General features: G+C 39.7%; 1 protein-coding gene across 5 annotated transcripts in view; it reads left to right on the top strand.

Moving 5' to 3' along the window:
• The window catches only part of ARHGEF28 (Rho guanine nucleotide exchange factor 28), a 115,971-nt gene that overhangs the window by 66,440 nt on the left and 23,855 nt on the right, over positions 1-25,676 (top strand). For 3 of the 5 annotated variants that reach the window (XM_015652245.3, XM_015652240.3, XM_015652237.3), the window contains 22 exons: positions 1,572-1,716; positions 3,018-3,129; positions 4,895-4,967; positions 5,460-5,583; positions 6,913-7,045; positions 7,402-7,457; positions 9,148-9,199; positions 9,899-10,043; positions 10,147-10,280; positions 11,191-11,331; positions 11,798-12,048; positions 12,974-13,096; positions 13,477-13,594; positions 14,477-14,731; positions 15,635-15,711; positions 16,398-16,576; positions 17,227-17,321; positions 18,199-18,381; positions 20,937-21,068; positions 21,623-21,708; positions 25,090-25,128; positions 25,218-25,265. In XM_015652245.3, coding sequence (XP_015507731.1) covers positions 1,572-1,716; positions 3,018-3,129; positions 4,895-4,967; positions 5,460-5,583; positions 6,913-7,045; positions 7,402-7,457; positions 9,148-9,199; positions 9,899-10,043; positions 10,147-10,280; positions 11,191-11,331; positions 11,798-12,048; positions 12,974-13,096; positions 13,477-13,594; positions 14,477-14,731; positions 15,635-15,711; positions 16,398-16,576; positions 17,227-17,321; positions 18,199-18,381; positions 20,937-21,068; positions 21,623-21,708; positions 25,090-25,128; positions 25,218-25,265 — 2,701 coding nt within the window. The remainder of the gene's footprint in view (positions 1-1,571; positions 1,717-3,017; positions 3,130-4,894; positions 4,968-5,459; positions 5,584-6,912; positions 7,046-7,401; positions 7,458-9,147; positions 9,200-9,898; positions 10,044-10,146; positions 10,281-11,190; positions 11,332-11,797; positions 12,049-12,973; positions 13,097-13,476; positions 13,595-14,476; positions 14,732-15,634; positions 15,712-16,397; positions 16,577-17,226; positions 17,322-18,198; positions 18,382-20,936; positions 21,069-21,622; positions 21,709-25,089; positions 25,129-25,217; positions 25,266-25,676) is intronic. The other 2 variants (XM_015652238.3, XM_015652239.3) reach the window with 2 other exon arrangements.

Raw genomic sequence — 25,676 nt, 5'->3', positions numbered from 1 at the left:
TAATTTTGACTTTCTTATGCAACTATGAAGTCCCACTAGGAGAAATCCTTAACACAGACAATATAATAAATGTCAGACAAAGTTTTTCTTTCACAATCCTTTTTTTGGTGTTTTTGTTTGTGTTTTTGTTTGTTTTCTTGCTAACGGTAGGAATGTCATGTAGAATACTATAATCTTCCTCTAGTCAGAAACATTTTTATTCTGTCTATTTTTAGATAGTCCCACCCTTTTTAGGACCTTGATTAGGCACCTGTATGAGAACTTCAGGAGTATATATAAATTTTCAGAGACATGTGACTTGCCTTAATATGTCATATGACATATATTAGTGATACAGATTTTACACATAAAATAAGACTAGCAGTATGTAATTCTATTTTTAAACCAGCTTTTTATGTCTGAAAAGTTCCCTGGAGAAGTTGCCACAGTAAGTCATGGATACTTGTCTGTTGACATAGATATGTATGGCTTTTTCTGGTTTAACATGTAACAGTAACTGATGATGTATTAATATAACTTGTTTCTGAGATGTCATGTGGGCTATTACTCAGAAACATTGCAAAATATTTTCTCCAGAACTGTAATAAGGAAGTAGTTTCAGACAATAGCGATAGATTAGTGCTTCAAAAAAGTAGTGGTGTGTGAAGGAATTTTTGTGCTATTATCCTTGGTAGGAACTCTGGCTATTTAGAAATACCACACATAATTTAAAGTTTTATGTTGTAAGGCTGGAATGTTATTGCAAGCAGTCAACCATTCCTTCCAGTCACTCTGATGAAGAGACCATGAACTTGCTCTTGCAGGTAACAGGATTCGTCCTGGAAAAATATGGTACTGCTGAGCAACCTGAGTGCTCTCATGCTCAGGAACCCTTGCCAATAAAATAATCTTTACGTGTTTGACATATTGATTTAGCCAGAGAGTTTTCAGTCTGCTTGTTGCTCTCTATGTTTTAAAATGTTTATCTTTAGAACTGGACCTTAAAAACTATTTCAAGACCCTCCTTGAACTCTTCTTGGTGTTTTTCTCTTCCATCTTCCGTCATGAAGTCACAGATGTAGATGAAAATATGTCTGCGGGCAGCCATGTGGTATCTTCCAAAGGCACACATGCACATAATACCCATCTACACCCACTCAACTTGATACTGACATCTGAGGTAGTTCTCTCAGTTCCACTTTTTGTGTCAGCTCTCCTTTTCTCCTTTGTAGCGAGACACGTTTATGCGTGGAACACGAACTCTCATTTTTTGGGAGACGCTGAGCATGTGTCTAACAGTCTTGATCCAGAGGTGTCTGGCTGTGGTGGGAGTGTGCGTGATCGTGGGTGATGCGGATATCTGCGCTGCAGATCCCTGAGTCTGCATCAGAGGGGTCCTGGAAAGAGGACTGAGAACCTTGACCAGGTGACTGGAGACCTGAGAGAGGCCTCAGGGCATGGTTTACCTGACGCAATCATGGAATTTTGTCGCTGTTCAGAGGATTCAGCTGAATCTTTGCTTATTGCACTAAGGTTGAAGTAAATTTCTATGAGGAATTCAGGCAAATTAAAGACTTTGTTGTCTTCTTCAGTTCAAGTCTCGATAACCTTGAAGTAGAGACTGGAAGTGGAGGTGTGTCAGACAGATCCCATGCTCACTACCCTTCCCTCGGCTCTTCAGAGGCCATGGCTTCTAGCAGAGATGGACCGGACTTACCTACCAGTCTGCAGCCCAAGGTATTTGATCCTGTCTTGGTTTGAATTGTTTTCCTTTCAAGTAAATCGCTGAAACTATGCAAGAAACATCTGAATCTGAAGGGGAAATATTAGTTCCCAGTTGGCAGTGCTGGTTTCTTTAGAGACCATGCACACTGAGTTGTGAAGCTGGAACTCCCTGGGTGTGGCTGGGCTGGGCAGCAGCCATGGAAAGTACATATCCACCAGAGATTTGCCTCAGCTTTAAAAAACACACCATTTACCAGAAGTGTTTCAAGGGAAGTATTTCAGGTCCAGTGAATAAGCATTTTTTAACCAAAATATATTTAGTGAGAAAATGTTTAACCAGCTCTAGTTATGTGAAAGAGTAAATGCTTTGTAAAGTGTAAAACTGGCCTGCTGCCTGTTTTAAAACAATTTCTAAACTCAGGGAAATTCAGCTGTGGTGTCCACCAATCAATGTAAATATCTTTGCTATGGTTTTCTGAAGTATTCTGTTCTACATTAATTTTCATTAGACCATGGCGCCATTTCTGAGATCTTCAGTCACATACGCAGAATTATTTCTTGTTTGCAGAGATTCTTTTAGATGGTTTTTTAGATGCACTTGTTGCCACTGTAGAATTTTATCTGTCCTTCAGCAAATGATTATATGAAGGGAGAAAAAGAGTTCAGCACAAACATGAATTCTGGTAGGGTTAATTTAAAAAACAGTAAGGTACGCACTTTACAGGAGTTTTAGGAATAGTCTGTATGACGTATAGATGATATCTCAAAAATTAGGGGATTTCCTTTCAAGTCTTACTGTTGAGGTATTTGGTAACTGGAAAATGTTTTGAAATACAATATTGATAAAAAAAGCAAAAAACAACATAAAAGAGAAAGAGATCAACTCCTTTCTCTGGAAACTCTGACATCAGTAATTACTAAGGCATGGCCAAAGCCTTCATGAAATGTTCTTGAAGTATTAAAGTACTAAGATTAATCCCTTTCTTGGTAAAAGAAGATAGCTTGGTCATCAGAAGTAATGGCCAACAATACTGTGTGGATGTCACCTGTTACCGAATTGGAGAAGAATATAAGCTTTCTTTTAGTCTCTTAGTCTGATTTGCATCCACCACTTATTTCCTGTAGCATACAAAAATTTTTCACAGTGGAAGTATGACAGACTTCCTAAAAATTCAGATAAAATTGTCAAAAAATTCAACTTGAAGCCAAGAAAATTATTCGAGCTGTTCCTGATTTACTTTGTTTCTGTTGCTGATGCAACCAATTGCGTCATCAAAATGACACAAGGTTTTGTTTGCTGCAATTTCTCATAGGAATGCACAGTGCTTGGGATTCGGTCACGCTCCTATTCCTGCTCCTCACCCAAAGGTTTGGTAGGAAGAACTTGCGTTCCTCAGGACTTTGCAGTTGGGGATTCAAATGGAGGTCAGTCCTCTGGCTTTGCATTATTCAATACCTGCCCGCTTCGGGCCCAGTGCTGGTGATGGTACAGAGCCCAGCAGCGTGTGTGCTCGGTAGCCTTCAGGTAGCCCTACCATCATCCCTCCATTCTCTCCCATCTACAGCCCTGTCATGCCCTCATCATGCCCGTGATACAGCCACTGATCTTGAGAGGGCATAAAACTCAGAGGGCAGTAGCCACCAAAACGAATGCAGACATGGGCAGTAATCCTCCTTTTAGAAGATCCTTACCCTAGCCTCCTGCTAAGTGTCTGACAGAGACCAGGAGGAAGCTCAGGATGACACAGGAGAGGCATAAAAGAGGACAGATGGTTCCAGCTTCCCACAGATCCTCTGGAATCTCTGAAACACAGGTGGGGAGCAAAACCCACCCACTTCATCAAGTGGAGTCAGAGATATCTCTGCAAGAAGCTTGTAATTTTTTATGGCCTGTTTCTGACATGCTATATTTCCAGACACATAGTTTCATGTTTAGAAGGCAACACACGCTTTTCTTAGTGAGGGTATGGGTTGTATTTGAAAGTCATGCAAAGTGTGAAATACATACACTTTTCATACAGCTCACCTCACTTAAAAAACACCCTCAATATGCTCAGGTTTAAAACATACTACCTACTTTTTTTGGAGAGTGTATTACCAGGCTGTAATAGTAAAGAACAGTAAAGAATTTGTACCTGCTGTGTAGATGGTGTGCTCATGAACAGTGGTCCACCCCCTCTCCAGGCCCTTAAACTTTCTAAGTCAGTGTCCCAGCTCTGTTTTGCATGAGGCTGTCCTCATCTCTCATGGATACATGGCATTGTTTTCTTACAGAAGCAACCTGTGACACAGGTCATGCCTGACAATTAATTGAAATGCCCTTTTTGTTTTGCTGCTTCTTTGGTAAATACTCTTAACTCTTGCTAACCAGTTGTGTGAAGGGATGCTGATTCAGCAAAGGGTGTTTAAGCCTGCATCTAAATTCAAAGAAATCACAGTCTGGAGATTTGACTTAGACAAGTGTTTATCTTTCTGAACCATACCTGTGGTAGTTTTGCTAAAAATGTCTGCCAAAGGGAGTGGTTTTTAATTTGAAAATGGTAATGTTCTCTGAACTTTTGGCTTATTTTCTTCCAAAACAACCCAGCTGAGTTATCTTTTATTTTGGTTTTTAGAGAGTTTGTGAAAAGTGTCTCCTTGAGTCATCTGTGTAGAGGATGGTAAAATTGCAGAAGATACAAATTCGTAGCACATTAAACATCCTAGGCAGTACTTAGAGCAGTACTATTCTTCCTTATGTAGAAGGATTTAAATTTTTTGTGATAGATAAAGCTGCATAAGATGAAAGAAGAAATTGTAAATAGAAGAATGCAAATAGAACAATGTCATTAAGATATTTTACAGGGAATTACGTAAAAAGCAGAATGAGGGGTGAGTCATTTGAGTCCGTGTTGTTAGGAAAAGCAAAAGAAATGATTTTTGCTATTCTTAAAAGCCGTCAGTTTGCAGAGACTGGCATTCAGTGATACCTTTCTCAGTTCTGGCAGATCCTGTCAACTGAAAGCTTAGCAGGAAGTGCTCTTTACCTAGAAAAAGCTGTTTCTAGTGTACGCATGTTTTTGCCTTCTTAATTTTCAAATGACATTGCAAACCCTTGATGGTAAGCTTATGGCTTGGTGGAGGTTAGGAGCTTCAAATCAACCTGATGACCTTGTGATCCGAGTGCCCTGTGGCTGTTTGTGTCTTGCAGAGCGGGCGTACAGCCTGGCCGAGCAGTCCCGGGAGCAAAGGTACGGGCGTGTGTCGCGGAGAGCTGGGAGCAGGTCTGTGCAAGAATGACATCTAGGGAGCCAGGTGGGGAAGAGATCCCCTGTGGGATGTGGGCTTTGAGCAGCTGTGTGGAGGCCCATGGCTTCTGTGAGCTCATGGTTAAACTGAGGGCCAAGCTCAACCCAGCTCCCACTGCACACATCCTGCGGCTGGGATTTACTGTGGGATGCACAAAGTAGGGATGGGCTCCTGTCTCCTCCTGGGACTCCTGTCCACTGCGGGGATGTCCAAACCTCTGCAGTGGTTTGATTAGCTTTTGATGCCATCCAGACAAGCTTGTTACACATTGCACACGCAGAGCACTCCTTGGCAAGTGTTATTTTCATAAAGGGATAGCAATCTTTTCGGTAATGTGTTAAATCCACAACAAAGCATGCAATTGTAAATGTTAGGTGAAACAAGCACTGTCCAGATTCTGCTAATTGTTAATTAAAGGAATGTTGCCAGTGGAACGAGGAACATTTTTTCACTGGTCTCTATTTTAGGATTCAGGAAGAAGAATGGAATAAATACGTTGTGCCCTCAAAAAATGAGTCTGAAAAATATAAAGTGAGTCGGACTTTCAGCTTTCTGATGAACAGGATGACTAGCACAAGGAATAAATGCAAGGTAATTTGGGATTTATATCCACATTGTTATGTATGATTATGTCACTGTAATTGAATGAATTACAGATGGAAGTTAAATTTTCGTGTAAAGATAAATTATTTGTCACAAAACCACAAAAGTCATAGGAAGACTATTTTCACTTTTCTTTTTTTAAATTTAAAACATATGCAGGTAACCCTGTATTAAAAAGGGTTTAAAAACCCAGCTTTCCTTTGAAGTCATTAGCAACTCTGTTTGGGGATTTAGCCAGCATTTAAATGGATGAATTACATTTAGGAAATATTTTCTTTGTTAAATAAAATTAGGAGATATGGGCCCATTCTTGGAATTGCTCTCAAAAAGTAATTGAGTGTGTAAACGTCTACATTAGGGTATAATTAGTTGAATTTGCCTTATTTGAAGTTAATGGGACTCCTTGCATAAGTAAACACTGCTTAGTGTTAAAGAGTTTGAGATTTGAGTCCTGCAGAGTCAAACAGGCCTACTATGGAAGGTAGATTACAACACTGTGGTTTAATTCTAAGACATCTTAATTTTAGATTAATGGCATCAATTAGCAGCTTGAAAGACAGGCTTGGCCTACGTGCTCTTTCTGGGTGGCCTTTTGGCGGTTTTGCAGGCTCCCTGGTACGTCCTCCTGTGCCCCAGGACATCCTCGTGCGCGTGGACGTGAAGGGTTTTGTCTGGGGTGGTGGTCCTTCAGGAGTGTCAGAACCAACCGTGAACATGTGTATCTGTGTCTGTGTGTTCTCCTAAAATATAACTGCCAGTAACTATAAGCTGTATGTATAATTATGCCAACAAGGGTACTGGAAAAAGATGCAAAATCTATTAAATTTTTTAGCACTCATTAAAAATTGTTTGTTTCTAATGCCTTCTAAGATCTAAAGACAACTTGTCTAAATTTGTGTACCTGCACCTTTATCTGCAGGGGCATGAGCTGTATACAGCTGTATCCATACATATGTGTAGAGGATGTAGCATTGATACACATGTGTGCAGTGAATCAACAGCACTTCTTGAATTTTGTTTCCTGTCCCTTCTCTTTCCGTAGATTTTTAAATGAGTTTCTGTCAGTCTTCCCTGATAATGCTTCCAAGCCTAGCTGCTGGTAAAAGGAATGCCTGTATGATTTTAGGGCTTCAGCTGTATTGGGTGTCAGAGTGCAGTATTCTGTTGCAACTCTTCCAAGACAGGGATTAAATATTCTAGAATAATTTGGTCATATGAAGGAATATTTTATTGTTTTTAAGATTTAATAGCTTTATCATATTTATTTATGTATTTGTTTATTTATTTATTTTCCTGCCTCTGTTTTTGGGGATGAAGACAAAAAATAAAGATACCAAAGATAAGGAGAAACCAACCAGGCACAGTTTTACATACGGGACTTTCCCAGGAGTTATCCCATGTATGGTTTGTGAAAAGGCCCTCCTAGGAAAGGAGTCACTGCAGTGTTCTTGTAAGTAGCTGCTGGCTTTTACATGTAAATTTACAGTGCTCTGACATCCTAGTTCAGTGTGTTGTTTGAAATCTTGTCTATATTTGGATGTTCCTGCTTTATGTAATGAACTGAGGTTGACAAAGGAGAGGGAGGAAGGACAGCAGGTAACAGATTCAGAGAGAACCTCATCGATCTCCTAGCCCTAGCACTTTATGCAGAAACTTCCTTCTAGCCTGGATCTGTGCATCAAAGAATCCTAAGGATTACTTTAGTAAGTGAACCTGAAAAAGGGAAAACTGGAGCCTCAGAGTACGTTTTCTGCAGACTGGGGACCCTGTTTGGTGCCAGGCTTTGAAATGTACCTTCTCTTTCAGATTGCAGCGTGATTGTGCATAAAAGCTGCAAGGACTGTGCTCCAGTGTGCACCAAGGTAACCTCCTACACTGATCTTACTAGAGCATACTTGCTTTCCAAGGGGCCAGAAACATGATGAAGGAAAACACAGGATACACAGAGACTGCCCAGACCCAGTGCCTGTGTGTGAAGGGCTGCAAGGGTGTCAGAATGGCTAATGTGAGCAACAGAGCAAACACTGTGCTTGCATGACATCTTTTAGTAGGGGGTCGAAAATGAGTTTCAAGAAGCATTTATATTTTTCACAGAATCACTAGGTTGGAAGAGACCTTCAAGACCATCAAGTCCAACCCATTCCCTAAGGCCTCAACTAAACCATGGCACTGACTGCCACGTCCAGGGCAGTCAGTTAATACACCCAGGGATGGCGATTCCACCATCTCCCTGGCCAGACAATTCCTGTACTTTATCACTCTTTCCATAAAGATCTTTTTCCTAATATCCTAATATTTTGAAGGGTTGCAAGCTCAGATTGTGAAATGGTGTACCTTGAGGGTTACAATCCTGAACAGATTGAAAAGAAAGGCTTCTCCAAACTCAGGAGAGAAAGAACCCTTGTGTACTGGGGGGTATTCCATATATTAGGAATAATGGAGAGCAGCAAAGAGGGTCTGGCAGGTGACTTCATCCACGTCCTCACCCTTGGGCAGGTTCACTTCTAGGTAACAATTTGGGCAGATGTTTGTTTCATCCATTCTGGAAAATCTCTGGAGGAGGTGACTCCATATCTGCCTGCCTAGGCAATTGCTCCTAGTGTTCAGCTGCTTCTGAACAGGGCAACACCAGCACCAGAGCTGATGGATACTACCTTAACTGTTAAGAAGGAATGCATGCATGGTGAGGTTATTGTAACAAAGACATAGTCTTGAAAACCTGATGTGTAAGGCTACTGCCCTCAAGAGATAAAATGGGGCTTGAAGAGATACGTGCCACAATGATGCAGGTCATTTTTCGGATTAGTGGAGCATGTCGTTCTGGTGTAGCTGGGTTTTGCAACATGGTGGCTTCCAAGGAGATCATGATTCCATATTGATTCTTCAGCATAAACAAGCCTTAAACTGTACATAAATCAAGTGTGTTTAATTTTGTTTATAATTTTCACGTCAAGGTCTTGCACTAATTTCTGGGAAACTTTAGACATTAAGACTGCTGAACTGACAGCTTTGGTTCTTGGGGATAATGGGTTATTTGCAAGAGGATACAAGAGCCCCCAACTCATCTCAGCAAGAGTGAAGTGCAGGAAATGTTCACTGACCCACCTGAAATATATGCCTTAGCAGAGCAAGATTTTGGTACAGATTTTTCACTTTTTCAAAGCCCACTTTGGAAGGGGGAGTGGTTCTGCCTCTGGTGCCCATGCTTCAGATAGTGTACTAATACAAATGCTTTGATCTTATTTGAGTATAAAGCCCTGAATGTGCACTTTTCTTGCAGGCCTTGCAGGCAATACTCATATAGAGAAAGTAGAATGTTGTAACTCAGTCTGCTTAGAATGGATAGTTTTGTATTGTAGTACAAATAGTAAGCTACTTTGAATATTATTATTAATCAGTAACTAATAAAATTGGTTATTGGAAGGAATTAGTACCATAATTAAGGACCACTTCCATGTAGCCCTTTGTGTGATGGTATATGTGAATGAGTTACTGACTTGCTGTTAAGTATATTATCAGCTATGTGATTTAAAAAAATTCTTCTTTTTTCAGAAATCCCAGGAGAAATCCCATAATAAAAACAAGCTCCAAGTTGGTGTAACAAGTAAGTTAGGTATAAACCTAGCATTTCTAAGGTAGGCCTTGATTAAAAATCATGGGACTGACAGCATGAACTTTCTCATGTCATTTCTGTTTTAAATTTTCCTTTCAGGATCTGTAAGAAAGGGTGTGTGTCTCTAATACAATGGAATTTTTTGAGAGATCACTGTTGAATAAACTCATCCTCTACTAAAATGAGTGTGAATTTACTATGTTTTCAGTGAAAAAAAAAAATAAAAAGTAGTCAGTTCTTTTATGTCATTTATCTTGTGCACAAGAATTTGTGCACCTACAGAGCACGTATGATTTGAGATTATTTTCTTATCAAGCAGTAGCCACTCTGGGGCTATTCTGCATTGCCTACAGGCTTATTTTATAAATAAAAAAATATTATTTATTAATATAATTTATTATAATTTATTACAATATTATAATTTATTATATTATTATGTATTATAATGCAATGTACTATAATAAACCATTAATATGGTAATTAATATTATAATATTTATTAAAATAATATTATCTGTGAGAGAGCCTTGTGCCAAAGTCATGTACTTTGGCAAGTGGACATCCTTGATGCTTGGTGTAGGTCAATATGAGCACCAGATACCATTTCTTGGTGTCAGTGTGCTGTTGATGACATACTCAGTCAAACAAACTCATTGTTTGTCAAAATGTTGTGTTGTGCTTTGCCTCACAGATTCCCTGCCTGGAGAGATTTCACAGATGGTGCTATGCCCAGTGCATCCTTCTTTCTCTGTGCCTATTGGTCTATCTTCTGGAAAGAGAGAAGCCTTACCACCCTACCTCTTGTCCAAAAGTGTCCCTGGTGCTGGTTTGGAAAGGTAGAAAGCCAATGGGCTATGCTAAATACTTCCTTCAGAATTTCTAGGGAAATTTAAACTGTTAAATAAATGTGGTATTTTTTTTTTTTTAATTCTGCTGTAGAAGAGTGACATTTCTGAAGAGTGAATTTTCTGAACAAGACTCTGAGACTGGCAGCTGGAAGTCCAAGTCACAGTCTGAAGAGATGTTGCAAACATTACAGACCTTTTCTTCAATGGATGCTTTTATGATGGAAGGTGAGAATGTAGCACAGATGTTGCATCTTATAGCTGGTATTGGAAAGTGAGAGCCAGATAACCTCCTTAGCTGATTTTGGAAGATACTTCATCTTCTCAAAGAATAGCACTTGTTTTTAAAAAATAATTGTATCCCTTATTAAAACGATGAAATCAAACACATTATTCTTAAAAGAGAACTTTTCCTTTCTTCCTTGTAACTATCTATTCTATAACTATTCAGAATATTTTAGTATGTCATTACCACTTTAAAGTAATGGGGATAAATGTATTTGGCATCCTTGCAGAAACAGAACAGTAATACACTTTTCTTTTACACTCATCTGGTTGACTCTGTTGACAGTGTCCACTGCAAACTGTAAACCTGCAACACTTGTATTCCTCAGCAGCCCAAATTCTGAACTCCTACTGGTGAGCTGTGTGTTTACAATAGCTACATGGCCTTAAGAAGCAAATAGAAATAGATTTTTTTCTGTAGCTAGGTGTGAGACTGAATTTGAAAGCTGAAAGGCATTCACTCATGTAGAATGGTGCACATACCACTCACTGGTCATCTGGTATTTGAAATGTTGACTATTATTTTTAGATTTTCAAAGATTTCTTCAAGCAAAGAGTTACAAAAGGATTTAATCTGAGGAAAGAGGAGTGGTTTTTTCCTATTCTCCTCCCCTTCTGTCACAAAAACAACTCAACACTTTGATAATAATATTGACATCTGGCAAACTTCACAGTAGTGGTAAAGACAGTGCCAGCTTTCTTCCAGACAGTGCCAGGCTTCTTTGCAGAGCTCATGCTTATAGTTCATCTCTGTGATGTGCTCCCCTTACTGTATGAATAGATCTGCATGTGCCAAGGGACTTCCCTTGCTCTTTATGTGTGTGGTGTTAAAGAAATATAAATTTTGTCATAGATGATGTGGATTTGTCTCAGTGGACTGATCTCTGCACAGATGCAGAAGAGTTTGGGGCACAGTCCTGGAGTCTTGTTGTGGATCCGATGTTCTGTAGCAAGCAAGAAAAGGATGTCGTCAAGCGGCAGGATGTCATATTTGGTCAGTATTTCAAAGCTGTGTGTAGGTTTAAACACAATTTGTGCACCAAATAGAGAGGGAACCTTCATGCTTTATATCCAGAAAACTGAATGCTTCAACTCCAAACAACAAGAAGGTTCAAAGAACATTTTTATGACAAGTTACAATGTCTCCTAGAGCTAAGGAAATGGATAGTAGCAGCTACCAGAGACATGCCTAGCCTGTTCACAGAATGGTTGAAACTGGAAGGGGCTTCATCCAATCCCCAGCTCAAGCAATTACAACCACAGCTTGTTCAGTGGAATACAGGGAGAGTTGTGTCAGAGCCAGATAAATTAAGTATTCTTACTGACATAATCTATTAGGTTTGAGCTTCATACAGAAAAAGGAATTATGACTGCATATTTGATAGACTAAAGTCCATCTTAGAAGGTGTGCAAAATATTCAGGGGATTACTACGGTATGCTCTTTTCTTTTATACCGCAGAGCTGATGCGAACAGAAGTACATCACATCCATACCCTGTTCATTATGTCTGAAATATTCAGGAAAGGGATGAAGGAAGAACTGCAGCTTGACCGCAGCATGGTGGACAGACTATTCCCCTGCTTAGATGAGCTACTGGAAATTCACAGGCAATTCTTCTGCAGAATGAAGGACAGACGGCAAGAATCATGTGAGGCAGGGAGTGAGCGTAATTTTGTCATCAGCAGAATTGGAGACATCCTTGTGCAGCAGGTAGAAGCATCTGTTCTGGTAATCCTTTAAGTGCTCAGAATTCCAAATTTAAACGTTTTTTTTTAATCTAAAACTTCTGTGGGCAAAAAGGTAATTATGGTTGCCTCAAAAAGATTCAAAATCTGTCCTCCCTCCCCTGATTATTTCAGGATGAAATAGCAATGTGAAAAAATATTGTTATTGTCAGGTAACTGTGATGAACTTGGGGTGGACTTCTCTCTAGGCAGTATGAGCAACAAGGAAAGCAATGAACTTGGTCATGTTTGCAGTAGAAGGCTACTGGCATGCTATGGACTGCAAAAAATGGAAGCAATGGATTCACTTTTTTATCAGCTGAGTAGAGATGCGAGGAACTGTGACGATGGAAAAGAAACTACCCATTAATTTCTTGTTGTAATCTGGCCTGTTACATCCCAGGATACTGCTCACTAGGGAAGGGGTTGTTGCAAGGTGTTTCCTGTGCCTGAGGAATAGCTAACTGGTGTCTTGGCATTCACAATTCAGTTCCTTGTGAAAGGGAGAGGTAGCCTTTCATCTTCGGTCAGTCTGTTTTCACTCCACTGAAATAAAAAGCTGAGCTGTTACCTTGTCTAGAAGCAATGTGAAGATAAGACAAAAGCAAACGAGCCTCAGAGGGTTGTGTTTGCAAAGAGGTGATGGAAATGCTGTTATAATGTTCTAGCAGTTACTGGCAAGACTACAGTGGATGTTGCTTGTGCTCTCTACAGCCTATGTTCCTCTTCCTGCTCCTAAAAACACCTAGCCTATTTTCATTCTGTAGTAACAGACCTTGTTAGTGAAATTCAGAGAACTTGATAAACCAGTAATATAAAAGTTCCCTACTTGTACAAAATCCACTGGTTAAAGGTATACACCTTCCTGTCAGATAGAATGTTGAGCACAATTCACTTATTAATTTCTTCAGTTTTCAGAGGAAAATGCAACTAAAATAGAGGAAATATACGGAGAGTTCTGTAGCCATCAGAAAGAAGCTGTTAATCTCTTCAAAGAGCTGCAACAAAACAAGAAGTTCCAGAATTTTATTAAAGTAAGTGAACGTGGAATCATGAGCACTATTGACAAAATGCTCAGGAAAAAGGTACATAGATTTAGGGTTGGAATTATATTTGGTAACTCACTTTTAATAGCTAATAAAAATGGCAAAAGTTTTTCCTTCTTAACTAGTGAGCTGATAAATCACAGCTTTCTTTCAAATTTTAGAATGCTTTGGCATCCAGTGTGTATTACACACATGTTCCCATTACAATACGCCTCATCCCTCAGCAGAGCAACTGTTCCTTGGGGATGGTTCAGATTACCCAGCATTTGTTTTAACTTACTGTAATGCTTTTAGATCATATTTCTTATTAGTCAATTGGTGGTTTAATATGCATTTACTACTTAAGCTATATATTTGTATCTGCGCAGCTGAAAAATAATAACCTATTGGCACGACGCCGAAGAATCCCTGAATGCATTTTGCTCATCACCCAGCGAATCACCAAATACCCTGTTCTGGTTGAAAGGATATTGCAGTACTCAAAAGGTGAATAAAAGCTGAAGTGTTGCTTCATGTCTGAAATCCTAGCATGTTTCTAACGTAAGGAATTTGCACAGCTACAGTATCACAAAAATTAAATTCACTGCTCTGTCGAGATACAACCAGAGCAACATGAATACCTACTGTTCAGGCAATTGTCACCTAAACAGGGCTGTCTGGTCTATATAGGCCTTGTCAAGGCTGGGTTGTGAAGATTTCTGATATTCCACCCAGGTAGGCCATAGAAGTCCAGAAGAGCATACTTGTTTTAGGAAAAGACCTTGACTAAAGTATGTGAACTAGCTCAGATACACACCTGTACCTTTGGAATTAATTCTGGAGGAGTCTTTTCTAAGATGCGATAGGCAAATATTTTGTAAATTACTCTCTGTTTTTTCAGGCAAAGCTTGAAAGCCCTCTCTGGAACTTAGTAGAAAATTTTACAATTACTATTAACTTACAGATATTGCCCTCCAAACAGGCAGTAAATGAGCATTGTAGAAAGTTGCATATGCAATGCAAATCCTTTCTACTTGCAGTCCTGTTTCAAGGGTTTTTTTGCTTAGCCAGAAAAATAATATGCTATGTGATTTACTTAGCCTCAATTTTTTTTAAGTGCTTGCACTTTATAAATGTGTCAGAAACTATTCAATGTGTTGTTTTGGCTAATGAATAAATCTGAGGCACAGGTCATCTTTTAATAGATGAGTCAAACAAAGGTGTATACCTCTAATAATTCTAGTAAGATGGTTGCAAGATTCAGCTTAAATGAACAAATTTATCAATTTAAGATTTGCACCTTTCTGATTGTTTCCAGAATGGAAGGATTTATATCTTCTCTTGAATATGCTGACTAGTGTCATGTTGTTTATTTTTCATTTCATACAGAAGGAACAGAAGAGCATAAAGACCTGTGCAAAGCCATTCATCTAATTAAGGATGTAATAGCAGCAGTAGATTTGAAAGTGAATGAGTATGAGAAAAAGCAAAAGCTGCTGAAAATTCTCAGTAGAACTGAAAACAAAACATATACAAAGCTGAAAAATGGCCACATTTTTAGGAAGCAAGACTTGATGAAGAAAGAGAGGATACTTCTTCATGAAGGCTTAGTGTATTGGAAGACAGCCACTGGTCGGTTCAAAGGTATTTCATCTGAGCAGTAAAGTCCTTTAAGTCTTATGCAAATAACATTCAAAGACTAGTTAAAAAGTAAAAATACTTTCTTGTGCTATGTTGCAATTAAGAATGTCTGAGGTAATGGTACTGCAAATGTCCCACTAATTTCTGGATGGTCAGTTCCAGAAGCTGCCATGGTTTGTGAGTAATCTGCACGGGAACACAAGTTCGCATACAATGCCATCTGCATTTCTTCTTCCAGTCCCCTCCTTCTAGTTTTTTGTTTTCAATTTTGTTTTGTAATACAGTGTTTTCACTTGTACATTTTAATTGTTCACATTATTTGCCATTGAAAATAGCTCATTAACAACTCAGTGGTGATGAGACATCCATAGTAGAAAAGAAATTCTGAGGCCACATTTGACTGGAGCACAATTTTTACATGCAAGCTCAGATTTTCATTTTTGGTGCTGATCATGTTGGATAATGGGGTTTTTTGGCGTGTACTAGTACTTGGTGTACAACTTTATAAAGCTGTCTGATGATCCTTATTCTAGAAATGCTTTTACCAGTGTAATACTGTGCTGTGAGTGTATTTTACAGCATGGACAAAGCAAGGTTATGTGAGGTAGTCTTTGCCAGGTGAACGGCTTAGAAAAGCTGTACTGCCATTGGTACAAGGATTTGTTCTTTCCCTGAGCCTGTGCTCCAACATGGTGCTGGAGAGATATTTCCTGGGAGATACAAAGAAGGGATGTGCAAGTGTTTCATGCAGACTGTGGGCTAATTCAGACATTTCCTGTTTAGTTTACTGTAGGATTCTATGAGATATTTCTTCCCAGGGCTTCTCCCTTTATAAAGATAAAATAAGAATTTAACACTGATTGCAGTTTTAATTAAAAGCCATTATTTTCCTTTTCTCATTTTAAGACATCTTAGCTCTGCTTCTAACAGATGTACTACTGTTCTTACAAGAAAAGGATCAAAAATACATCTTTGCCGCTGTTGTGAGTATATTATCAGATATTTAAACACACACATTGCACATTTATTTGTATATTTCTCAAAAATTAGGTTCTTATCCAGCACATTCCCACATAACTTTTTCTTTTCTAAAATTCTGGTATTGTGTTCAGAACTGTAGTATGTCAGTATATAGAAAATTAAGTTTGTTTTCAAAAATGAATATTTCTTTTATGGAGAAAGATGAAAATAACAGAATTATCTCTTTTATGTTGTACTTTACATGGCTGTGAAGATGGGAAGTAATGCAGGCTCTTTCAGTTTTCCAATATAAATTTTAATATTTTGTTACATAAAACAAACAGAAGAGCAATTGTTACTGAAAATGTAGTAGTAAACACATATAAAAGACATGAATGAAGTTCCTAAACTATATAAATATAAACATTATATGAATATTGTATCTCAGTATCATTGAGCCTCTGAGATTTTCTTTTCAGCACATATCTAGTGCTTAATTTGTTCATTGACAGTGCAACATATTTTAAAGAATAGTTTAAAACGATGTCTGATTACTCAAAACTTTCAGTAGTCTGACTATACCAGGACTAGTATAGTTAATAATAATAATAGTGTTAATTCAGTGAATTGAAAAATTGTGTTCCTTCTAGACTGTGGTGTTTTATAAGAAAGTAATTTATTATGCATGTGCTTTGACTGTTTCCTCCAGGACCAGAAGCCTTCAGTCATCTCCCTTCAGAAGCTCATAGTAAGAGAGGTAGCCAATGAAGAAAGGGGCATGTTTCTGATTAGTGCTTCATCTGCAGGACCTGAGATGTATGAGATCCATACCAGCTCCAAAGAAGAACGTAACAACTGGATGAGGCATATTCAAGAGGCGGTGGAAAGGTAGAGAAAAAGGGATTTGGTTTTCATGCTGGTAGTCCAAAGGAGATGGGAAGTTGGTTGGATATTCATGGCAGCATGTTCTTTGTTCTGCATTGCACTGGGTCCATCTGTGAGCTTGGTTTTCCTCTGAGCTCAAGGTGCCAAAGCCTCCTCATCAATCCTGCCACACTTCCCATATTTCTCCTGGTTTCCCACTGAATCAGCAGACCAGTTCTGTTCCTCATTAGACGTCCTTACGCAGCCATTGTACCAGTCTTCCCTCACCTTTGCCTTTGGCACTGGCTGCCTTCCAGAGTCCATACCACCATTTTGAGCAAATCACAAATCATGCCTGTTATCTTGGTGTCAGCTCATTAAAAATGGTGGGGAAAACACTGTTACTGATGGGACCCAAGATTATGCTTGGGACAGCAGACCTGTGTGTATGCCTCAGTCACTCTCGTGCTGCACAGTGCAGCCTTACCAGAGTAAAAAGGTCTGCTTGACATCCACTTACTGCTTCTTAAAGAGGCAGACAAATGGCATGCTTCTGGATTGTTGCAAAAGGTGCTGGTGTTGTATTCTGTTTATTGTGAATATGACATTGTATTGAAGATGAATAGATGATGTGCAGATTTTGCTTTATCCACCGTTGTCTTTCATCTTTGAAGTTGTCCAGAAGAAGAAGAAGAAGTAAAAATGATTGAATCTGAGGAGGACAGACGTATTGCTGAGGCCAAGGCATACAGAATTCAGAAATATCAAGGTGTGGTACCTTTCCTGTTGCTCTGAGAGTTCCAGCATCCTGAGAATTCAGGATGAATTAGTGGCTGTGCACCCATTCTGACTGGTGCGTTCAAAGTGGCTCAGCAGGCAGAGTCACAGCAGAGACAGATGGGGCTGTCTGATGGTGTAATGTGAAAGAGAAGCATGTTTTTTTCCAAACACTTTAGTGTTTTTCCTACATTACTATAACCAAAAAAGAAAAATAAAAATGGATGTTTTCAAAACAAACACTGAATTTCACAGGTCATCATCAGGACCAGGTAGTTCTGGTCTGTGAAAATGCCTTGAATCTTCAGAGTTGTGTGGCTCTATCCTTGTTTATGTCACTTTGTCTTTTGCTGCTGTCATTTTTATCTGCAAATATAGATAATAAGGATAAACTCTATTTCCTCTGTGCCCCTACACCTAGCTCCCACATCTTTATACTGCTGTGAGGAGAGAAATTGCAGCAACATCTGTCCTATTGAAAGCCACAGGGACAGTTATCTTCTGCTGAAAGTAGGTGTTTGATGTTGAAGCCCTGAATTGTTAGCACACATGAGCCAACTGCTTTTCCAGGAAATAGAACTGATGTGTTATTGTGAGTGCAGCAGGAGTAATAAGGGCCAGAGAGGGCAGCCAAAGCCACCTCATCAGGGTAGGGCTTTGGCCTAGGCTCTGCCAAGATGTGTGTGAGCTTTCATTTGGACAGACTGTGGGATGAACTTAGATAAATTTAGGTCCTGGCCACTTAACTTGAATTAGCACTTTCTACATGGCATAAATATTAGAAAGATGAATGGGGAACGTGCTTTCCCTGCAGCATAAAAAATGATAATACATTTTTTATTTTTACACTGTTCAATTTTGGTTGACAGAATCACTGAGTAACCAGGACCAGCAAATCTGCAATTATTTAGAAGAAAAGTTGCGTATCTATGCAGAACTGGGAGATTTGTGTGGGTTTGAAGATGTCCATGTAGAACCTCACCTTCTTATCAAACCCGATTCTGGAGAAACTCCACAGGCTGCTTTACTGCTGGCAGCAGCCCTCAGAGAAGGTGAGTTTGCATGGGAAGAGTGGATTGGTGGCTCTGCACATGGGCAGATGTTTTAAGTAACCAAGTGCAGCCATGTTGCCTTGTGTTGTAGTTCTGTCAAGTCTCAAGAAGTGGCAGTGTCAAAAACTGGCAAAGGGCATAGAAGAAAAATCAGCCATGTTTATTTTTGTCACATAAAGGAGATGGAACCTGCCAGATTGTAAAATAATGAATATGTTTAGGGCATACATCAAATATATGCTGGCAGGGGCATGGTGCTAGGTTATTAGCTGTCCTTACAGTACAGCTCTGTGAAGCACAGCAGGAGTTGCAGTATGATATTGCACCTGGTCCCCAACCTTCACCTACCTTGGATAATTTTGGTGTCAGATCAGAATCCTGTATGATCACATACGGAACAAATCTAATTTCTACCAAGAAACAGCTGCCAGAATTGATGTAGGATCTCTGTTTTTTCTGCCTGCTGTAACAGAGGGAGTTGGTAGATGGCTGCACCATCTGCAGTGCTGTCCTACCAAAGAAGGAAGGGAATGATATTTGTAGATACCTTACCTAGCTGGAAACTCAACTAAACTTCTCCTAAGCTCAGTGGAAAAGAGCCCTGGTAAACTGAGTCCTGATTTTCATGTCAATTAAATTGAGAACTGTGTGCTACTAACAACATTTCAACCTATAAAGCAGTGGAGCTTGGCCTTCATCATCATCATAAAGTAAAAGAGCATTTTATTGATAAAATTGATTAAACTTTTGTAGGGCAGTGTAAGTCCATCTGTAAGGCAGATGGAACAAAAAATACTTAAAGTGGCAGCCTAAATTTATCACACACCTTATTCTGCCCATTTCTTTATTTTTCACTTTCTCTCATGCTGTTGTTGATGTTGATGATGTCTTGGATTTCAGGACTCTACACCACTTTGTTTACATTGTAGACAATTTGTGGGTATCATTTTCCAGGCTGGAAATACTAAGTCCTTGAGCTAATAGCAGAATTAGGGAATAAAGCATTGCTCAGATGTAGAAGATTGTAGAGAAGGACAGAATTACATAGTGCTTAAGCAAATTAGATATACACAAATCCATGAGATGAGATGGGATAAATCCAAGGCTGCTCAGCAAGCAGGCCAATGTCACTGTGAGGCTGTTTTCTGTCAACTTTGGAAGTCACAGTGATCAGGAGAGGTTCCTGATGACATGAAGAAAGTAAGACCTGCACTCCAAGAGGGAATACACACAGAACTGAAAAACAGTCAGTCTCACCAGCATCTCTGAGATAATCCTCCTGGAAGATGTTTCCAGGAACCTGAAAGACAGGAAGATGATTTGGAACAGCTGTCACAGACTAATTAGGTCAAGTTGTGTCTGAATAACCTGACAGGTTTTATGGTGAGAGAAGAGTCCATGTTGGTTACCTTGTTTACCAGTCTTTCAGACCTTCAACACTGTTTGCACTGGCTGTAGTGTTCTTATGTAATGTTACATCTAATTGATGTAAACTGCTTAACTGGGTGGAAGACAGGCTGGACTGCTGGGCTGAACAGGTCAGTCATATGACATCCTGTTGGTATCATGTTATTAGGGGATTCTCTTAGAAGTGTATCCTGAGACCACTAGTGTTCAACATTTTTATCAATGCAGTTAACCTTGGGATCGAGTACACTCTTAACAAGCTCATAGCTGTCATCGGATGAGGTGGAGCATTCAGTGAGCTGGAGAGACTTCTATAAATAGGGAAAATGGGCTAAGAGGAACACCTAGATATATGACAAAGAGAAATGCATCTCAGAAGATGTAATCCCATGTGTTGGTACAGGCTGGACACTGATTAGGTAGAAAACACCTTTGTGGAAGTGGACCTGGGAGTCCTACTTGACAGCAGGTTGACCATGAGGCAGCTGTTCCCCTTGTGGCAAAGATGGCCAACTGCTTCCTGGGCTGCTGCAGTAGGAGGAGAGTTGCCAGCAAGTTGAGGGAGGTGATTCTTCCTCTACTTAACCTTGGTGAGTCCTATCTGGACTGCTATGACAAATGCTGCTCTTCTCCTAGGCAAGAGAGGCATTGACAAAGTAGAGGAAATGCAGTGAAAGGCATCAGGCTGGAGGACACGACCTCTGAAGAGAAGCTGAGCTAGCTGGCTTAGTGGGATCTCATTACTGTCCACAAGAGCTTAATGGGAGGATATAGAGAAGCCAGATTTCTTGCAGAGGGACATGACAATAAAAGAACGCATGGACAAGAGACAATAGTCCTGTGGTGAAATGCAGGCAATTCCAACTATCTGAAATGAAAAATTAAATATCATGGGAGTGTTAAGAAAGTGGAACAGGTTTCTCAGGGAGGCTTTGAAGTTTCCACCTTCGGAGGTTTTAAAGGCTTGTGTGTGCAAAGCTCTGAGCAACACAATTTAGATTGACCAGGTTTGAGTGAAGTATAGGACTAGGTGACCTCTGAAAGTCTCTTAAGAGCCAAATTATTCCATGGTCAATCAATTCAGTGGCATTGATTTATGCACTAAGGAACTATTTAAGGGACATCTGTAATTGTGTGTTTTCCTCTAGTTGAAAGTCTCCATGTGGCCATAAAAACATCACAAGTGAGCGAAACAGACAGATCACCAGAGGGAAGTACTGAGGAATTAAGTGTGAAGCATAGGTTCTCTGCCAATGAAATACCAGAATCTGTTCCGGGTGGTGAGTAAAATTTGATGCTTTTACATCTTAAGAGTGCTGAAATAATCGATACCGAATTGGTTTTTTGGAAAGCCTCCTTGGTCAAAATCAGTAGAAAATAATGTAATAAACGTTGTCTTTGGGCACTTGTTCAGGTAGTGTAAATTTTTATATAACTTTGTTAACGCCTTTGTTAGGAGGCTTGAGAACTACGATTGATATTCCAATAATTTCAGCTGCAAAGGGTAGCAATAATTTCTCACAACAATATTGCGAATAAAGTTGTGTAAAAAACATTGCTACAGAGCATTTTTAGTGTTATGGTTACACTTATCTCCAGCCTTTCATAAATTAAATAGTGTAAGGTAGAAGAACTGGATTCTGCCATGTGTGCCATCCTGGCTTGCAAATTTGTTTTTCCCCAGCCTAGGATCCATTATGTAACTACAAACTATAAAAATCACTTTTTCATTTTTCTGAGTAACTGTAAAAAAGCATGCTCATTGTTTTTCTAGTCAGGATATGCTTCGATACCTTTTTTTTTTTTTTCATTTTCTTGGGGCTTTGTTTGTTAGATGGAGAAAGAAAAGAAATTGAAGAACCAACAGAAATCAATCTCAGTGTTGAAAAGGAAATGGCAGGTGCCAATCTTGAGGATAAGGTATTGTAACCAGCTTTTCTTCCTGCATTGCACACAGCAGTCTGGGCACTGTGTATGTACATGCTATTCAAATTTTTATGGGGAATTTCACTCAGATCTGTATAATTCAATCTAATAGAGGTAACTGCATTTAATAATAAAATTTTAAAAAGCAGTCATAAACAATCCAAGTGCAGAATAATTTTCCTTCAAGGCTTAAGATCAGTGAGTTATAGTAACAGGTAATAACAGTTTGTTTTAAATCCATTTGTATGGGCCTCTTACGAGGCTGGGTCTCTGCTGTCATCATTCAATAGATGCATATCTATGGAGCTGACAGTAGTGTTTCCTCCACTCCCTCCTCCTGTTGACAGGATCAAAGTCTCCTGCAGTGACAGAGTCCTCAGCTAATGCAAGGAAGAGTTGTGCATTGGAAGAACTTTGTCCTAAGAACAAGCACATAAGATATGATGGATGTTTTTACATTAGCTTGCTTCAAAATTTTGAATCAAAACAAAATGAGAGAGAATATTCTATTAGGGAATAGAAGAGAAAGTGCCCATTTTGCGTAGTCCTAGGGCTGATAAGGAAATCTGGAGAGAAAAGCAGAACCAAAAATTAGTTCTGGACAAAACTAAGAGAGACAAATATTATGTAGCAACACAGTGTTTGGAGTAAGCAACATTAATTACTGTGTGGAAATAAAGTGAACCATAAATAGTGTAGTTCTTAGGTGGAGAGTAAGAATCACAAAAGGAATAAAGGTGAGAGACAAGAATACAAGATACAGAGCTTGAAATGGAAAGAAAGCTTTGCTCAGAAGTTTAGCATTACCATACTGTCCTTGCGTTAGATCTGAAAGAGGGCTTGTGTGCCTGAAACCTCGTGTTTGTTCTCTGTATTGGGAATGCTCTTGTAAATACACTAATTTATCTATAACCTCACCCTATGCTTAGCTCTAGATCATCTTACTTATCAGACTGCTGATAGAAAGGAGCAGGAGGAAGAATGTGAGGGGAAAAAAATTGTTTGAAAACAGAAGTCCCAGAGAGGAGGCAGAGAAGCTGAAGATGAATAGAACCTGGAGAGGGTAGAGGGGCTCAGACATAGCCCATTAAAGATGGCAGTAGTTCCACATGGAAATTTTGCCATTGGGCTTATAGAGAAGGTAGAGCTGGGCTTTTCTCACAACAAAGGGATGAGTGTCCAAGATTACAAGTTGCAGTAAGGAAAATTCTGAGTGTATACGAGGAAAAAAATTCAGTGCAAGGATGAGCAACCAAAAGGGTTGTGGGGATCTCTGCCCTTGGAGATTTCCTGGATTTGAGTGGAGAAGGTCTTTGTCAAACTCCTCTAACTTTGAAGCTATGCCTGCTCATGAAGTTGGAGGGACCTGCACCCAACTCTTCCAACCTAAGTCATTATCCTATTATTTATGGCCTAATTTTTGGGTAAGGCAAGTATCACATCTTCTGATACCATGTCAGAATCAGACTTACCAGGAGGTGGCAGAATGAGCAAAGAAAAGAGGAACTAGGCTAGGGCTTTCCAGGGAGGTGGGTGTGCAGTCCCAGAGTTGTGGATGCCAGCCCTTGACTCAGCCCAGCTAGCTTGAGAAAACAGGAGCTGGACAGGGGGGCAAGAGCTCCCAGCTTGGAGGCTAGGTGCTGACTAGAAACTGGAAGGAAAAGCATTGTCCCTGCAATGTGAGGGGGCCTCAGTGGGAAGCTGTGAGAAGTGATCCCCATCTTGTCTCTCCTGCTCCTGTCTTGTAAGTGCATCTCTGTGGGCATTGTCCAAAGCACAGTGCAGCCTGCCCTGGAATCTGACCATCCTCATCTCTCTGAACCAAGGTGATCAGGAACAGTGGCAGAGAGGTGGTGGTGGCCTTCAGCAAAGTTGAACACCTGAAATTACTGCTTCATTCCTGGCTGGACTAGCAGGGCATGTGCCAACTCAGCTAAACCTGCCTCAGCCTCATGTCGTAGCACTCAAGTGGTGCTGCAGTGAGGGGACTGTGGGCACTGGGACTGGCCACTTGCAACTTCTTGGTCAAGCCAATGCCAGATAAACCTTACCCCTGTGCACATCTGTTTTCAAATTAAAAAGGGCTTAAAAACCCTTTAAGAAAGAAATGCTGCTCTTGTTCAGTGTGCATGGTCTCCTTTGTACATACTTCCTCACCCTTCCAGCATTACCTTCTTTCTATCCCTCTTCGCCCTGTGCTGCCTCCTTACCCACTGCTCATCATTCAGCTAAGGAAAAGCAAAGCTATCTTGAGTATATCCTTGTGCTGCACAGAGACATGCCTGCAAAATCCTCTCCTTTCATAGCAGAGCTGAGCTTTTCTATGGCTTGTGGATGCAGAGAGGAGGAGGAGGTGAAGATGTGGAGGGGGAATGGAAGGAAATACTGAAAAGAGATAATGAGCACATGAGTAGTGGAGGAAATGATACAGCTGGTACTCCCTTTGCCCCATGGGTGTTTGTGTTGGGTTGTGTTTAGGGGGCTGGTCTTTCTCATTTTCATTTTCAGTTATTCCATCTAAATGTAGCAGATGCTTTGCTCTCTGTGGTGGAAAATGAGACTCGGTAGAGAACTTAAGAGAATCAGAGAGAAAACAAATATTCCCCAAACTCTCCTCTGCTTCTTTGGGGAAAAAAAATACAAGAAAAAAATCATACAGGAAGTCTTTTCAGTACAGTCTCAGAAGGGATTATGTTTGAAACAGTCCCCACCATTTCATCTTATCTTTCTCAGAGGAGCTATTCTTCATGCTGAAGGGATTATGGGTAACTTCACCCCATAAATTTAGAGAACTTTTTAGGAAAAGGGAGCAAGATGGAAAGTGTGAAGCAGCTGTGCCTTGCTGCAGAGGATAGTAGTGACCATGCTGGTGCCTTTTGTAGAGTGTACTGGGCACAGCATCTCCCAGGGCACCTAAGGCATTTTTTTGATCCACCACCATGACTTCTTGTTAGTTTCTTGGTACATTATTATCTCTGTTTTTGAAGAGTCTTATGCTGTTCCAGTCTACTGTAAGTAATCAAACCCCACTGTGCTGTATATACAGAAGTCTGGTTACTGTGTTTCAAAACTGTCAAGTAAACAAAGAATGAATTGAAATGTCTTTTTTATGTATAATTACTCACTAGGGATTAAAACTGAGGATTAAATAGTTTTATTTGTACAGTTGTGTTCAGAATCTCTAATAATTTCCATGGAAACTCCATTATTGATGAATTAGTCTTCATAGATTGTTGTTTCTGTCTTTTTTCATACGTCCATGTAAAGTGTTGTCTCAGTAGCCTTATGTCACCCTAGTTTTTAAGAAAAAATTGCCTAGATGATACAACTTTAAAATTTAAAACAGCTTTTTAAAGCTACCTGTGTTTATTTTAGGGAGGAAGCATGCATTTTTCAGGATCTACAGGGACAGAGGTGAGTAAATTTAAACCTCAGACAGAATTTAGTAACTATTTCATTGACAGTGGTCAAACCTCTGAAATTTCTTCTCTTTTATTTTCTAGATTGTACAAGCGATCCAGAACTTAACCCGTCTCTTATACAGCATGCAGGTGACTACTCCACTGCTGACTTCATAGAGTAATTGATTTGTCCTAATAATTTACTTCTAAAGATTTGTTTTCATGTTGTCCTACTTTTAGACATTACGTTAATTATACTGATCTCTACTGAATGTTGCATAAATTGCCACAGAATATAGTTTTATCCTACATCAGTGGTAGGATTCTTTAAGAACGAAGTAATACTAACTTGCTCAGAGATCAGTCCCTCCTCCCAAAAGAGGATGTCTGTACAGCCCAAAAACCTAGCAGGAAAGCAAAACAATGGCTCCACTTGAACTGATGTCATTCCACATACAGATTTCTGAAATCATAGTTCAAAAAACTGAAAAAAAATTTGTATTTTGATTAGACTGTACTCCTGGATTGTAGTAAGCGGTAACTTTGCCAGGTAGCTCAGGT

The sequence above is a fragment of the Parus major genome, chromosome Z (assembly GCF_001522545.3).
Source record: "Parus major isolate Abel chromosome Z, Parus_major1.1, whole genome shotgun sequence".
NCBI lineage: Eukaryota > Metazoa > Chordata > Aves > Passeriformes > Paridae > Parus > Parus major.
This window is presented reverse-complemented; position numbering and strand designations above follow the sequence as displayed.